Source organism: Oncorhynchus tshawytscha, linkage group LG10, assembly GCF_018296145.1.
Source record: "Oncorhynchus tshawytscha isolate Ot180627B linkage group LG10, Otsh_v2.0, whole genome shotgun sequence".
NCBI lineage: Eukaryota > Metazoa > Chordata > Actinopteri > Salmoniformes > Salmonidae > Oncorhynchus > Oncorhynchus tshawytscha.
This window is the reverse complement of record NC_056438.1, coordinates 29600510-29615193: the sequence shown is the minus strand read 5'-3', so window position 1 is coordinate 29615193 and position 14684 is coordinate 29600510. Positions and strand designations below refer to the sequence as shown.

Here is a 14684-nt window from a genome sequence, read left to right as displayed (position 1 = left end):
GTTCTACATATGTATAGAAAGATACACTTCTTCTAAATGCAATCGCTGTGTTACTTTTATTTTTAACGTTACAGATTTCGTTCACTAGGCTATAATATGAGTCGGCGCTCAGGAATTAGCATTTTGGCTCCTCTACTTCGGAGTCCACAGAAACCCATAATAAACACATAAATATTCCCTTACCTTTGCTGTTCTTCCATCAGTAGACCTGGAAGGGTTTATACTTACCAAAAACAGCTTTAGTTTGGAAGTCTGTGTCTTTCGGTGATCAAACACGACACATTTCGGTTGAAATGCAGCCAAAAAGTCAAGTGGGTGCGCACCAAAACGTCGAAATTACATATTATATGTCGACTAAACTTGTCAAACTATGTTCAGAACACAGCATTAGCATGTTATCTAGCTTCACAGCAATTCTCAGGACGATCAGAAACACACGAGTCGTTTAATCAATCTTGGAACAAAGACATCACCCGAGCAGAGCGCGCATGAGAGTAGCCTGTTTTCTCGCGTGACCGAAAGGTTTCGGCCCGCCAAAACCCTCGTGAGAGCGCAATTCTCACAATGAGAAGCCCCATTGAAAGCAGACATCGCGCTGAAGAGATAGAAACTGTTCAGAAACTGTTCCAGGACTGTAAGTGCTTGGGAAGGGTGGGGGCGATGACGTCAAAGTTGGGCCAACTTTTATGATGACAAGAGAGAGTTTGGGAGAATGAGTGCCCTGAGAGTTCTGCTTTACATAGAGACATAATTTAAACGGTTTTAGAAGCTTTAGAGTGTTTTCTATTCAATAATAATTTTTATATGCATATATTAGCAATTTTTGACAGATTTTTTTTCTGTTTACTATGGGCACCCAATCACCCCAAAGGGGGCAGTAATCAGCCCTATCTTTAACAGGTCTTATGGCTGGGGGCAGTATTGAGTAGCTTGGATGAATAAGCTGCCCAGAGTAAACTGCCTGCTACTCAGGCCCAGAAGCTAAGATATGCATATTATTAGTAGATAGAAAACACTCTGAAGATTCTAAAACTGTTTGAATGATGTCTGTGAGTATAACAGAACCCATATGGCAAGCAAAGTCCTGAGAAAAAATCCAACCAGGAAGTGGGAAATCTGAGGTTTGTAGGTTTTCAAGTCTTTGCCTATCCAATATACAGTGTCTATGGGGTCATATTGCACTTCCTAAGGCTTCCACTAGATGTCAACAGTCTTTAGAACCTTGTTTCAGGCTTCTACTGTGAAGGATGAGAGAATAAGAGCTGATTGAGTAAGAGGTCTGGCAGAATGCCATGAGCTCAGTCAGGCGAGCGCCCGTGAGAGGTAGCTGCGTTCCTTTTCCAATCTAAAGACAACGGAATTCTCAGGTTGAAACATTATTGAAGATGTATGTTAAAAACATCCTATAGATTGACTCTATACATTGTTTGACATGTTTCTACGAACTGTAATGGAATTTTTTTACTTTTCGTATGGCCTGCGCCTCGTGAGTTTGGATTTGTGAACTAACGTGCGAACAAAAAGGTATTTGGACATAAATGATGGACTTTATCAAACAAAACAAACATTTATTGTGGAACTGGGATTCTTATGAAGATCATCAAAGGTAAGTGAATATTTATAATGCTATTTCTGACTTCTGTTGACTCCACAACATGGCGGGTATCTGTATGGCTTGTTTGGGTCTCTGAGTGCTGTACTCAGATTATTGCATGGTGTGCTTTTTCCGTAAAGCTTTTTTGAAATCTGACACAGCGGCTGGATTAAGGAGAAGTTTATCTAAAGTTCCATGCATAACACTTGCATTTTTTATCAGAGTATTTCTGTAAATTGATGTGGCTCTCTGCAAAATCACTGGATGTTTTGGAAGCAAAACATTACTGAACATAACGCCCCAATGTCAACTGAGATTTTTTTATATAAATATGAACTTTATCGAACAAAACATACATGTATTGTATCACATGAAGTCCTATGAGTGTCATCTGATGAAGATCATCAAAGTTTAGTGATTCATTTTATCTCTATTTCTGCTTTTTGTGACTCCATTCTTTGGTTGGAAAAAGGGCTGTGTTTTTCTGTGACTTGGTGCTGACCTAACATAATCGCATGGTAAGCTTTCGTAGTAAAGCCTTTTTGAAATCGGACACTGTGGTGGGATTAATAGCAAGTTTATCTTCAAAATGGTGTATAATACTTGTATGTTTCAGGAGTTTTAAGAATGAGATTTCTGTTGTTTGAATTTGGCGACCTGCACTTTCACTGGCTGTTGTCATATCGATCATACCGTTAACGGGATCTCAGTCGTAAGAATTAAGCATCTCCAATCCAAAATTATATATAGAATCGGCTTTCTATATCGCAACAAAGCATCCTTCACTCATGCTGCCAAACATACCCTCGTAAAACTGACCATCCTACCGATCCTCGACTTCGGCGATGTCATCTATAAAATAGCCTCCAACACCCTACTCAACAAATTGGATCCAGTACCATCCGCTTTGTCCCCAAAGCCCCATACACTACCCACCACTGCGACCTGTACGCTCTCGTTGGTTGGCCCTCGCTTCATACTTTTCGCCAAACCCACAGCCTACAGGTTATCTCCAAGTCTCTGCTAGGTAAAGCCCCGCCTTATCTTAGTTCACTGGTCACCATAGCAGCACCCACTCGTAGCACGCGCTCCAGCAGATATATCTCACTGGTCATCCCCAAAGCCAATTCCTCCTTTGGTCGCCTTTCCTTCCAGTTCTCTGCTGCTAATGACTGGAATGACTGAAAAATCACTGAAGCTGGAGACTCACATGTCCCACACTAGCTTTAAGCACCAGCTGTCAGAGCAGCTTACAGATCACTGCACCTGTACATAGTCCATCTGTAAACAGCACATCTTTGTACCTCATCCCCAGTATCTCCCAGTATCTCTACTTGCACATTCATCTTCTGCACATCTACCATTCCAGTGTTTAATTGCTATATTGTAATTACTTCGCCACCATGGCCTATTTATTGCTTCTTAAGGATTATGCAAAATACTGTTCCCACGAAGGAACAGCACTCAGCGGATTTCAGAGCGCCACCTATAGTTTTGATAAAACTCATAATTTCATGAAACTTTCATTAAAATACACATTCAAGGTAGTGAATTAAAGCTACACTCGTTGTGAATCTAGCCACCAAGTCAGATTTGTAAAATGCTTTTCGGCGAAAGCATGAGAAGCTATTATCTGATAGCATGTACCCCCAAAATACTGCAACGTCACCTAAACAGACAGATTTTGCGGTAGACGGCGCTACCCAAAACGCATAAATGAAATATAAAACATTCATTACCTTTGACCATCTTCTTTGTTGGCACTCCTTGATGTCCCATAATCAATATTGGGTCTTTTTTCGATTAAATCGGTCCATATATAGCCTAGATATCGATCTATGAAGACTGTGTGATAAACGGGAAAAAATAGCGTTTCATAACGTAACGTCATTTTTTAAAAGTTAAAAAGTCGACGATAAACTTTCACAAAACACTTGAAATACTTTTGTAATGCAACTTTAGGTATTAGTACACGTTAATAAGCGATAAAATTCATCAGGAGGCGATGTAAATGCTATAGGCAATCGTCTGGAAAAAATGACCGGAAAAACCTCGACCAAAACATCCTGTTTCAGGTCGGAGGGAATCGGTTCCCTTGGGTTGGTTCGACCAAGAATCAAATCCGAATCAAATGAGGAGACTCTATACATCCTGTGGAAGCTGTAGGTACTGCAAGCTCGGCCTCATTTAATACGGTTCACCTTCAACAATTCATGTAAGTGGCGCATGGATATTTTTTTCCACTTTCAGTGATCAGATTTTCCTGCGCTTTTCGATGAAACAGACGTTCTGTTATAGTCACAGCTGTGATTTAACCAGTTTTAGAAACGTCTGAGTGTTTTCTATCCACACATACTAATCATATGCATATACTATATTCCTGACATGAGTAGCAAGGCGCTGAAATGTTGCGCGATTTTTAACAAAAAGCTGCGAAAATTCGCAGCCTCCTTAAGAGGTTCTCCCTTCTCCTTTATCTTGGCCAGGTCGCAGTTGCAAATGAGAACTTGTTCTCAACTAGCCTACCTGGCTAAATAAAGGTGAAATAAAACTAAAATGAAATACGGAGACGGGGGTGGCGCTGTTTAGTTCACTTGGATGCGTTCTACGGTTAGGTACATTCTGCCTCTTGTCAATTGAAGGACTTTAATGAAACACAGAGAGATGAAAAATGTATTATTCTGTTATTTCTTTTTTTGGGGGGGGGGAGCCTGGCCCTCCTTGGCATCCATGAATACACGCCACTGGCTGACTGTATTACATCTATGGTTGAATCTGACCTGTACTAAACGCGTTCACTGAGAGACATTCAGTGATCCCTGACACAATTTCATCATGATACTAGGCTCAGTCAATATGGAGATTTATAGACAGAGGGCAAATGGTCATTATGTTGTTGAACAGCTAAAGGGTACTGTAATCTCTGCACTATAAAATTAGCACTGACTGACAAGCGTGAGAAAAATCTCTGTGTGCGTTTGCACTAACTTGCCGTACTTCCGGCACGAACCGAGTAAATAATAAAAACAGTGAAAATAAATGTTCACACAAAAATGCATATGCTCTGCATCCATTCCCATGTATATTCACACATGTATACAGACACACACACACACACACACACACACACACACACACACACACACACACACACACACAAACACAAACATAGCTCTGTACACAAAACAAACAGATCCCTTGCAGTGAGAAGGGGATACATATTCCCATCACCAGTGTTCTGCAGCAAAATATTTCCAACCTAGAATCAGTACTCATTCCACAAGGTTCTAATTAGAAAACCAGGGGTAGAAAAAACAGGGGTAAAAAGAAACCCTGCTTAGCCCCTGAGGCCACAGGCGAGCGTCGATCAGAGAGAACTGGTAGGTCTATATAGAGGACCGCATGTGGTCCAGCCCACATGCCTCAGGGTCTATCTGGCACTCGACCAGCAACCCAATGGTTGCTCAAAGCAAAGAGGCAGACAAAGCCAGTCAGTCAACAACAAATGTGGATCTTAATTTGAGCCAGTTTGCTACAGCAGGAAAATAACTCGACAGCAAAAGGAAATGGAAATTATTATGTGTGACATTTCAAACTGCAAATCACAAACTTCAGAAGCCTTTTTATATCTCAAAAACAATTCAAGTTTCAAATTTCCTGCATGGCAGGAAAGTTATCCTTCAACAGAGTGATCAAATTAAGATCCTACATCTGTACACTTGGAGTCAATTGCGCTATCCGCTATCCATTTGATTCAACACAGTCCCCTGCAAATGAGCACAATTTGTAATTACAAACCATTGATTTGAGCAGGGTGAGACTGAGAGTGACAGTCCCATCGATATTCAAAAAACGTTCAAATTACTTCGCTCAATACAACAACAACGAATGTGCTTTCCATGATAGAAAACTAAGCACCACGGCAGCTCTGAAAAGAACTGAGTGAGTCAGGGAGATCCTCTGTCAGATGTCTGGAGGGGAGGAGAGGGCGATACACAGGATAGATGAGAAGGAGGGCAGGGGGGTTCAGCCCATCAGGGACTCTTTGCTCTGAGTCAGCCAGCGGAGTAATCCTCGCGGCCGGAGAGGAAATGGAAAGGCAGGGTGAAGTCAAGGACCCTGCTTTAATGACTAAGATCAGGCTTCAGCACAGGGGCTGAGGGAGGACCAACCAGGGGAGGACCGTGAAGGGTTAAAGAATGGATCTGGTTCCTGACCTGGAGAATGTCTGTTGTCTAACTCCAATGTAAACGCCACGTATTAGTTCTGAATCGACTTCCTATGTTTATTGATATAATTTAAGAAAATGAGGAGTTGGCCTTTCCAGGAGGAGTCTGGCATTGTTTGCTGGTGATGGTTGCAAATTGATGGCTTTAATTTGTAACATTACTGTGTGTATGAAAAAAACAGACGCACACTCGATCTCTCTCACATACCTATTTGTCACCTATCCTTATTTGTGCTCTGTTCAATGCATTTCTGACTTCACCCAGGAATGTATAATGAGTTAAACTGATGGTACAGATTCTCTCTCATCTCAGAAAAGAGCTAGCGCATTAACAGTCAAAGCATGAGTGAGAGCTCTTATTCTCTTTGCGCCTGCATGTTAGGGCTATGACAAACTAACTTTTTGAAGCTGATTGATTGCATGTGTGTCTGGATTTCACTTCATTTTGGAAGCGGACCACGCCATTAAGACATTTTGACAGGCACAACGACAAGTTAGAGACCGATTTTTAAAGCTGTTGTCAAAAGAAATTCAACCTATTGTCATTCTTATTTGATCAATTTGATGACGGATGATTCCAAATTAGGGATGAATTCTATAATTGTGACAACTCACATAGTTTTTACCACCAATTATAATTCTGATTGAGGAGCTTGCTCCAAAACCCATCAGCATTACAGACTATCGAATGGAAGTTGTTAGTCTGAACTTTCCTCGTCCCTTCACTGTTATACTCCAAGGAATGAGAACTCTTTCTGTTATTTATTATATATTTCACTTTCTTGACAGAGCTCCAGCACAACACTATTCCACTGATACACTCATGCTTTTTGAGATAGCTGACTTGCCCAGCTAAGTAGGAGCGGTACGTATGTCGAATCCAGCTGTTGCTGACATAACTGTTTGGTGGTATATGATTCCTGTGCGTCAATCCATGAAATGATCAGGCGGCACTTCTATTGCGTAATCAGCTGGTTAGAGTGACAGACGCGCCAGAGCATGGCGGTAGGCAGGCAGAGTGGCTGACCAGACCGTCCCTACTGGGCTTACTTCATCAAGGAAGCTCAGCTTAACAACATATAGCAAAATGCAGTATATTACAACTCAACACTACTGTGTCCAAGTGGATAAACCTGAACACACAGAAGGGCCCATGAGCAATCACCTTATAGGGAGGCCTTTGGCTGCAGTCTGTCTGTGGCACAGAAAGGAATAACAAAAATATATCTCTGTAGTTGGGGACACAGAAGGCTCTAAACCGGCTGATCTATCAGCTGTGAGCGATCACCTCACAGCTTCACAGGGAGGTCATTGGCTGGCTACATTCTGGCTGGCTGCACCTTTTTGGTTCCAGGAAGAATCCTTTCCACAGAGGGTTCTACATAGAACCCAAAATAGTTCTACCTGGAATCAAAAGGGGTTCTCCTATAGATGCGGTAAAGAGGTCAATGGAACTTGACCAAAACAATGGAAATGCCATGGAAACGTGTGGGGGAAAGATGCCATAGTGGAAAGATTCCGAATCTCCTGGTTGCCCCGTAGCTAAATTAACTAACATTTAGACTATTGTTTATATGTGTATTTCATACTATGTTGAGGTAGAAATCGGAGTAAAATGCTGGATTCTATGTCAACCCCAATACATGTACATGTCATCATCACCAATCAACAGCATTACAGTTAAAAAACGACTTGGACTACCACCACCTATTTATCTAGGCTAGCTATGCTACCAGCTTATACGAACAGGAGTTAGCATTTATCATTAGGAACATACAGAGATACATACTCTGTATGTTCCTAGAATTAGCAGTCAATTCTTTAAAACCTAAAATGGACTACTTCTAAATACAGTGAAAACAGCCAAATATATACAAATTGGACTTTAGTAACCACATTGTGGGCCGTTACAATACATAAATTATGATTTTGACAAATATCCACTTTGTTAGATCAGATTTGTTGAATGTGCGCCAATCTGGCGTCCTTCTTCAATCCCCCAATGCCTGGATATGGACTGGTGTTGAGACTTTTTATGAATTTTGATGAATTTTGAAAACCCTTTGATGGACGGATTTCAAATGTTGTTTGTTGCAGAGTTGTGGTATTCCTGCGTTCACACGGCCTCCCGCCTCTCCTCCCAGTGCGGAAGAAGCATATCACCTCTACCTTACCTGACACCCTAGACCCATTTCAATTTGCTTACCGCCCCAATAGACCCAGAGACGATGCAATCTCCATCGCACTGCACACTGCCCTATCCCATCTGGACTAGAGGATTACTTACGTAAGAATGCTGTTCATTGACTATAGCTCAGCCTTCAACACCATAGTACCCTCCAAGCTCATCATGAAGCTCGGGCCCTGGGTCTGAACCCCGCCCTGTGCAACTGTGTCCTGGACGTCCTGGCAGTCCGCCCTCATGTGAAGGTAGAAAAGAACACCTCCACTTCGCTGATCCTCAACACAGGGGCCCCACAAGGGTGCGTCCTCAGCCCCCTCCTGTACTCCCTGTTCACCCAAGACTGCGTGGCCATGCATGTCTCCAACTCAATCATCAAGTTTGCAGATGACACAACAGTAGTAGGACTGATTACCAACAGTGACGAGACAGCCTACAGGGAGGATGTTTGGGCCCTGGTGGAGTGGTGCCAGGAAAATAACCTCTACCTCAGCGCCAACAAAATGAAGGAGCTGATCGTGGACTTTAGGAGACAGCAGGGGGAGCAAGCCCCTATCCACATCAACGGGACCATAGTGGAGAAGGTGGAAAGCTTCAAGTTCCTTGGCGTAAACATCACTGACTATCTGAAGTGGTCCACCCAGACAGACAGTGTGGTGAAGAAGGCGCAACGGTACCTCACAAACTTTTCCAAATGCACAATTGAGAGCATCCTGTTGGGCTGTATCACTGCCTGGTATGGTAACTGCATCAGCCACAACTGCAATGCTCTCCAGAGGGTGGTGAGGTCTTCCCAACGCATCACTGGGGGCACACTGTCTGGCCTCCAGGACACCTACAGCACTCGATGTCACAGGAAGGCCAAAAAGATCATCAAGGACATCAATCACCCGAGCCACGGCCTGTTCACCCCGCTATCATGCAGAAGGCGAGGTCAGTACAGTAGCATCAAAGCTGGGACCGAGAGACTGAAAAACAGCTTCTATCTCAAGGCCATCAGACTGTTAATTAAATAGCCCTCACTAGCCTGCTACCACACGGTTACTCAACCCTGCACCTTAGAGGCTGCTGCCCTATATACATAGACATGGAATCATTGGCCACTTTAATAATGGAACACAAGTCACTTTAATAATGTTTACCTACTGCTTTACTCATTTCATGTGTATATTCTGTATTCTATTCAAACTTATTTTAGTCAATGCCACGCCAACATTACTCGTCCTAATATTTATATATTTCAAAATTCTATTATTTTACTTTTAAATTTGTTTTTATTGTTGTGAATTGTTAGATACTACTGCACTGTTGGAGCTAGGAACACAAGCATTTCGCTACACCCGCAATTACATCTTCTTAAAATGTTGATGTAAGCAATAGAATATGATTTGATTTGGATGGAGAGCTTAAGGAGTTAATTTAACACCCCATGGGGCTTCTTGGATTTACTGGGACTTCCATATTCTCTATCTGCACAAGGAATCACATTGAAACTGTGATTTCAAAACATAAAGCAGACATTGCACTAGGGCCTATACCGTGAAGTGATTGCACCATGAACCTTTAAAACGCAAGACATGAATATTGATGGAACCCTTATCGTTAACATTTAATTAGCAATTACTTCAAACGTAACAGGTAACAGAAATGAAAAGGCTTCAGGCATAATTTAACAGTCCTTTGATACAGAAGGCAGATCTTCAAGTTGATTTGATTGTCCGTCATTGACATTGTGCACGTCCTCCTTTGAATGGGGACCGCACTTACTTCCCAAGTAGCTAAGGGGAGCATTGATTTCAAACACCTAACGGTTGGTACTGCTCCACCATGGCTAAAGTCCATGTAATGTTATGGGCAAGCCTGTGACAATGGGGAGGGAGGCATGCTAAAGAGTTATGTGACATGGGGTTAGGGAACAATTGGAAGACCACTACTCCGCTAACAAGGTCGATGTTAAAGTCAATCGGGAGCCTGTTGTGACCCCCATTGCAGTCCCTATAGTGTGTAATACGAACACATCTAACATCTGCACTCTAACCCATATGAGTGAATGTGGGTGAGAGGACTAGGAGTGTTTAATTGGAGTTGAATGGAAGGAAACATCCCCTCAGGCAGACAGACATTCCATGGAATTACCAAGAGTTTTGTGTGGTCTATATAAAACAAAAGACACTTAATTAAATCAGGAATCATGACGCTAACACATTTTCTAAAAATTTCATTGCTACAAATTATACAGTACACAATTATAGTAACACAAACACATATACAGGCGTATACCATTTTTTGGTCTGTGTTGTGAGTTGATTTATTCCGATTCCTTTAAAAAGCACAAGCCATAAAAGTAATATCCGAGTGATTGCTTTTCCTCAACAGCGTCATGACAGTCATGCTTGCATAGCTAAATATGAAGCTGCATGTGATGCTTCTTTAACAAAGTTGACATAAATAGTCATTTGCAACACATACTTGGAAATGAGCTCAATTGAGCATTAAAAACCTCATCATTTTTTTGAAAGACCCACACCCAGATTTCATGGACTACAAAAATGCTAAAAGCTACAGTACAGTTCTTTGGCTTTGGTTTCAGATGGCACTGGTGATATATTGACAGTATATTCCCACAGCATCCGTAAATATGACCAGATGTATTCAACAACAATCCCAATGGACGATTTCTATTGTACCTATAGTGCAATCATAGGCCTATATATTGTGCTTTGAGATCAGTGTAAGCAACAATTATGCCGTTTTTTCTACCACATGTAAAGGACCCCATGAAAGGGATTAGTGTTTTTTTAGTATTGCTTCCCTGTTCTTCTCTTTCAACCGATATTCCACAGACACATTCAAGTGTTCAAAGAGTCCCAGTACGGCAACACAGTGGCAATGGGACGGGAGGAGGCAGATACAGTACAACAACCACCCCTCTCTTACCTTCTTCATGTCTCTCATTTATTTATGTACAAGTCTTTCCGCATTCATCTGTTTAAACATGTGACTGTGTCCCCTTGCTGGGATTGGGCGCGCCCTGCTTGTCGTGCGCTCCGGAGATCCAATGGTAGCAGTTGGTGGCCGTCGTGTTTCGCGGCGTGACGGCGCAGCGGGTGCAGTAGACGATACCCAGTGCCACCATAATAATGATGAAGATGCAGAGGGGCACCAGGAGGCCCACCAGCAGCCAGTTGCCACCACCCTGCTTCTGGCTGCTCTCTTCCTCCTGGGCCGGCTCCCTCTCATTCACCCCCTCCACCACACCCTGGTTGGGGGTGATTGGGGTTTTGGGAGCCACAGGAGGAGGCAGGGAGGGGGTGTGCTGGTCCTGGTTTTCACCCGTGCCCTGATCCTGCTCTGGAAGGGAAGTCACATTCCCATTGTCAATGTCCCCCTCTTCCTCATTATCATCAGTATCATCATAGTTGGACGCGGGGACGTGCTGGTCAGTGATTGGTTCCTGCGACGTGGTGAATACATGATCATGGCTGGCGGGGCTGAACCAGAGCCAGTTCCACGCCCCTCCCGAGATAGTGGAAGTAGGGAGGACTGAGGAACTGGTAGTGGTTTCGTCATCCTCCTCCTCATACCAGTCGGATGTGGGAGTTGGGGTGGGGGTAAAGGTGGGAGAGGGGCTGGGAGAGGGGCTGGGAGAGGGACTGGGCGTAGACTCTAGCTCGGGCTGGACCTGGGCTGGAGAATTCAAAATCATTGTGCTCCAGTCCGGTGTATACTCCTCCTCTTCTTCTTCCTCCTCCTCCTCGGGCTCTTCCATGGGGGAGACCATGAATGGGTGGTGGTTTGGGACGGGCTCCTCCTGGGGTGCGCTGGTGACCCAGATGACATCATTCTCCACCCTGGGGGGGTCTGTGAGCCAGTCCAGGGACTCTTCCGTCTCCAGAGGCCAGTCAGTGTTGGTCTGCGCAGGGGTCCAGGGGTACACGGGTTCGTGGGGGTCCCACATGGAGCCGGGATGGCGGGTGACCCAAGGGTAGGAGGGAGTGGCTGCTGGGAATGAGTCCTCTCCCTCCCCTATCTTCCTGCAGGAGAAGTGGTCAGAGAGTAGCTCGTAGCCCACCTCGCAATAACACTCGAAGCCTCCCTCGTAGTTCACGCACATCTGCTGACATGTCCCAGGGATCTGACACTCGTCAGTGTCCTGGCAGTGGGAGGGTTCCTCGGTAGGAGGGGAAAAGCCCAGATGACAGTGGCAAACGTGAGAGCCGGGTGTATTCTCGCAGGCGTGTTCGCATGGGTCCTCCATACACTCGTCCACATCCTCACATTCGCCCTCCTCGACCGGTCGGTAACCCTCACGGCAGCGGCACTCGAAGGTCCCCGGGGCGTTGACGCACAGCTGCTCGCAGGGGCTCTGCAGGCACTCGTCCACATCCAGGCAGCCGCGCTCATCTGGGGAAAGCATGTAGCCCTCGGGGCAGGCACAGCGGTAGCCGTCCGACAGGGGCAGGCACTCAAACTCACAGGGGTCACTGTGGCACGGGTCAGCAGCGACGCATGTTTGCCCGTCATCACCGAGCTGGAAGCCGTCCGAGCACTCGCAGTAATAGTGCTCCCCGGCATCCTGGCAGAAATGCTCACACCCTCCGTTGTTCCGATCACACCAGCTCTTCTCTCCGGTGTCGGAACAGAGGGGCGTCTCCCTGGACCACCCCACAGTGCCATCCTCCCTTAGCACACATAGAACAGACTGCTCCTCCTTGGAGCCCCCCGGGCAGGGCACTGTGGCTACAGATCCAAAGGGGACGTGGGTAAGGAGGCTACTGAGGAGGCTGAAGGGGGTACTATAGAGGGCATTGCCGCCCCCCTCGCTCCAAACCGCCGGGCACATGCCCTTGTACGTGTAGCGGCACAGGTAGCCATCCACTGGCACCGAACACGAGCCGTCCAGCCATTTAAAATGATCATGCTGCTCATGGGCTGCTGTGCCATAGGTCATAACCACACAGCGTGGGGCTGAACAAGTACTGGGTGAGTCGTCCCGCAGCCAGTTGGTGTAGCGGGTATCTTGGTCACCTGTAGTCCAGGAGAACCCACGGAGAGGGCGAGAGGCGGAACACTGCCGAGGCTGTCTCTGGAGACCGATCCACACCTGGACCTTGGTCCTCGGGCCGCGTAGCTCCACGCCAGAGAAGAGAGCAGCGATAGTGTCAGCTTCCTCCTGGAGTTTGACTGTGGCCAGGTTGCCTCCCTTCTCCTTGCAGCTCCTCCAGGAGTCCAGGAAGGTCTTGCGCTGGAAGTAGACCACGAAGCAGCCGTCCTCGTTGCACAGAGCGTCCCTCTCTTGTAGATCCTGGCCCCATACAGGGGGAGTATAACAGAACAGACCCAGTAGTGAGAGGACTAGAACAGCAGCACACCGCACTGGGGAACCCATCGTTAGTTCACTCTCCACGGCTCACTTCTCCAACTCTCTCTCTTGTTCTCTTTTTTGTCCACTCTATACTTTCCTTGATTTTTTTTATCTCCTCTTAATTTTTTTAGTATTTGTTTCGTCTTGTTTTTTCCTTAATATACCAACTTTTCTCTCCTCATCTGCACTTTACCTCTCAAAACTTCACTCTCTCTCTCTTTCTCTCTCCAACTTCTCACTCTTCTATGCTGGAGTTGAGTGCTTGCAGATTGTCCCCAGATTTCAGAAAGAGAGAGAGAGGGAGGGAGGGTGGGCAAAAGGGGAAGGAGTGAGGGAGGGGATTGAATTTGCTAGTGTGTGTGTGTGTGTGTGTGTGTGTGTGTGTGTGTGTGTGTGTGTGTGTGTGTGTGTGTGTGTGTGTGTGTGTGTGTGTGTGTGTGTGTGTGTGTGTGTGTGTGATGCCTTTGAGAGTCTTGGGGGGTTTGGGGAAGTGCAGTGTGGTTTTTTTCTCAGAGTGTCTCGTATGTTTTTCATAAGTCCGTTTATGGAAATGGCTTGGGACCCAGCCATTTACCCCTCATCTCCCCCACACAGGCACACACACAAGCACATACACACACAAACACTCACACCATTCCCACCAGGCCTTGAAGGCAAATCCAGTTATGACAATTAAACATGGTTTTGTTTCTTCAATGATTCAGTGAGCAGGAGGAAAGAGATTATCCGACAAAGCCCTTTCTGTGTTCCAAGAACCCATCAGTCTCTTCCCCTGGCCTTGGTCTCCTTTCAGTCCACCGCTAAAGTTTTTATTTTCTATCTTTTCTTTGTTTCTTCCCTCTCTCTATACATTTGTTATTATCTTGTGTGCTTCACCTGACAGATGGGTTCAATACTTTCTCAAGTTATTGTCATCTTAAATTGTTGACATGGAGAGAGTTTGTCGAGAGAACATGAACACTGTTTGCTTAAAGCTGGAATCCTTAAAGGCCCCAGTGCAGTCAAAAACTTGATTTACCTGTGTTTTATATATATTTCCACACTATGAAGTTGGAATAATCGTGTGAAATTGTGAAAATGATAATAATGCCATTTTAGTGTAAGAACTGTTTGAAAAGACCGCCTGAAATTTCAGCCATATTTGGTGGGGGGGTTTGGCCTGCCTGGTTAAATTTGGTAATAGACTAATAAAAAAGAGAGTTTCAAACCTTTCTGACAATAACAGCTAGTTTTCAGTTTTCTCCTCCCCACTCAGACCACTCCCAGACACTTCTAGCAAAATTCTTTCTTAAGAAATAGCTCTTTGCTAAGAAGC

General features: G+C 44.9%; 1 protein-coding gene across 1 annotated transcript; it reads right to left on the bottom strand.

Moving 5' to 3' along the window:
* Nucleotides 1-10207: 10207 nt before the first annotated feature.
* LOC112260085 (endosialin) lies at nt 10208-13656 on the bottom strand. The gene has a single exon (XM_024434919.2). The coding sequence runs from the start codon at nt 13391-13393 to the stop codon at nt 10994-10996; it is 2400 nt and encodes a 799-aa protein (XP_024290687.1). The 5' UTR covers nt 13394-13656; the 3' UTR covers nt 10208-10993.
* Between the last annotated feature and the right edge of the window lie 1028 nt (nt 13657-14684).

What these genes read in the sequence shown, in the direction of transcription:
- LOC112260085 (XM_024434919.2), bottom strand. Translation starts at nt 13,393, where the DNA reads ATGGGTTCCCCAGTGCGGTGTGCTGCTGTTCTAGTCCTCTCACTACTG.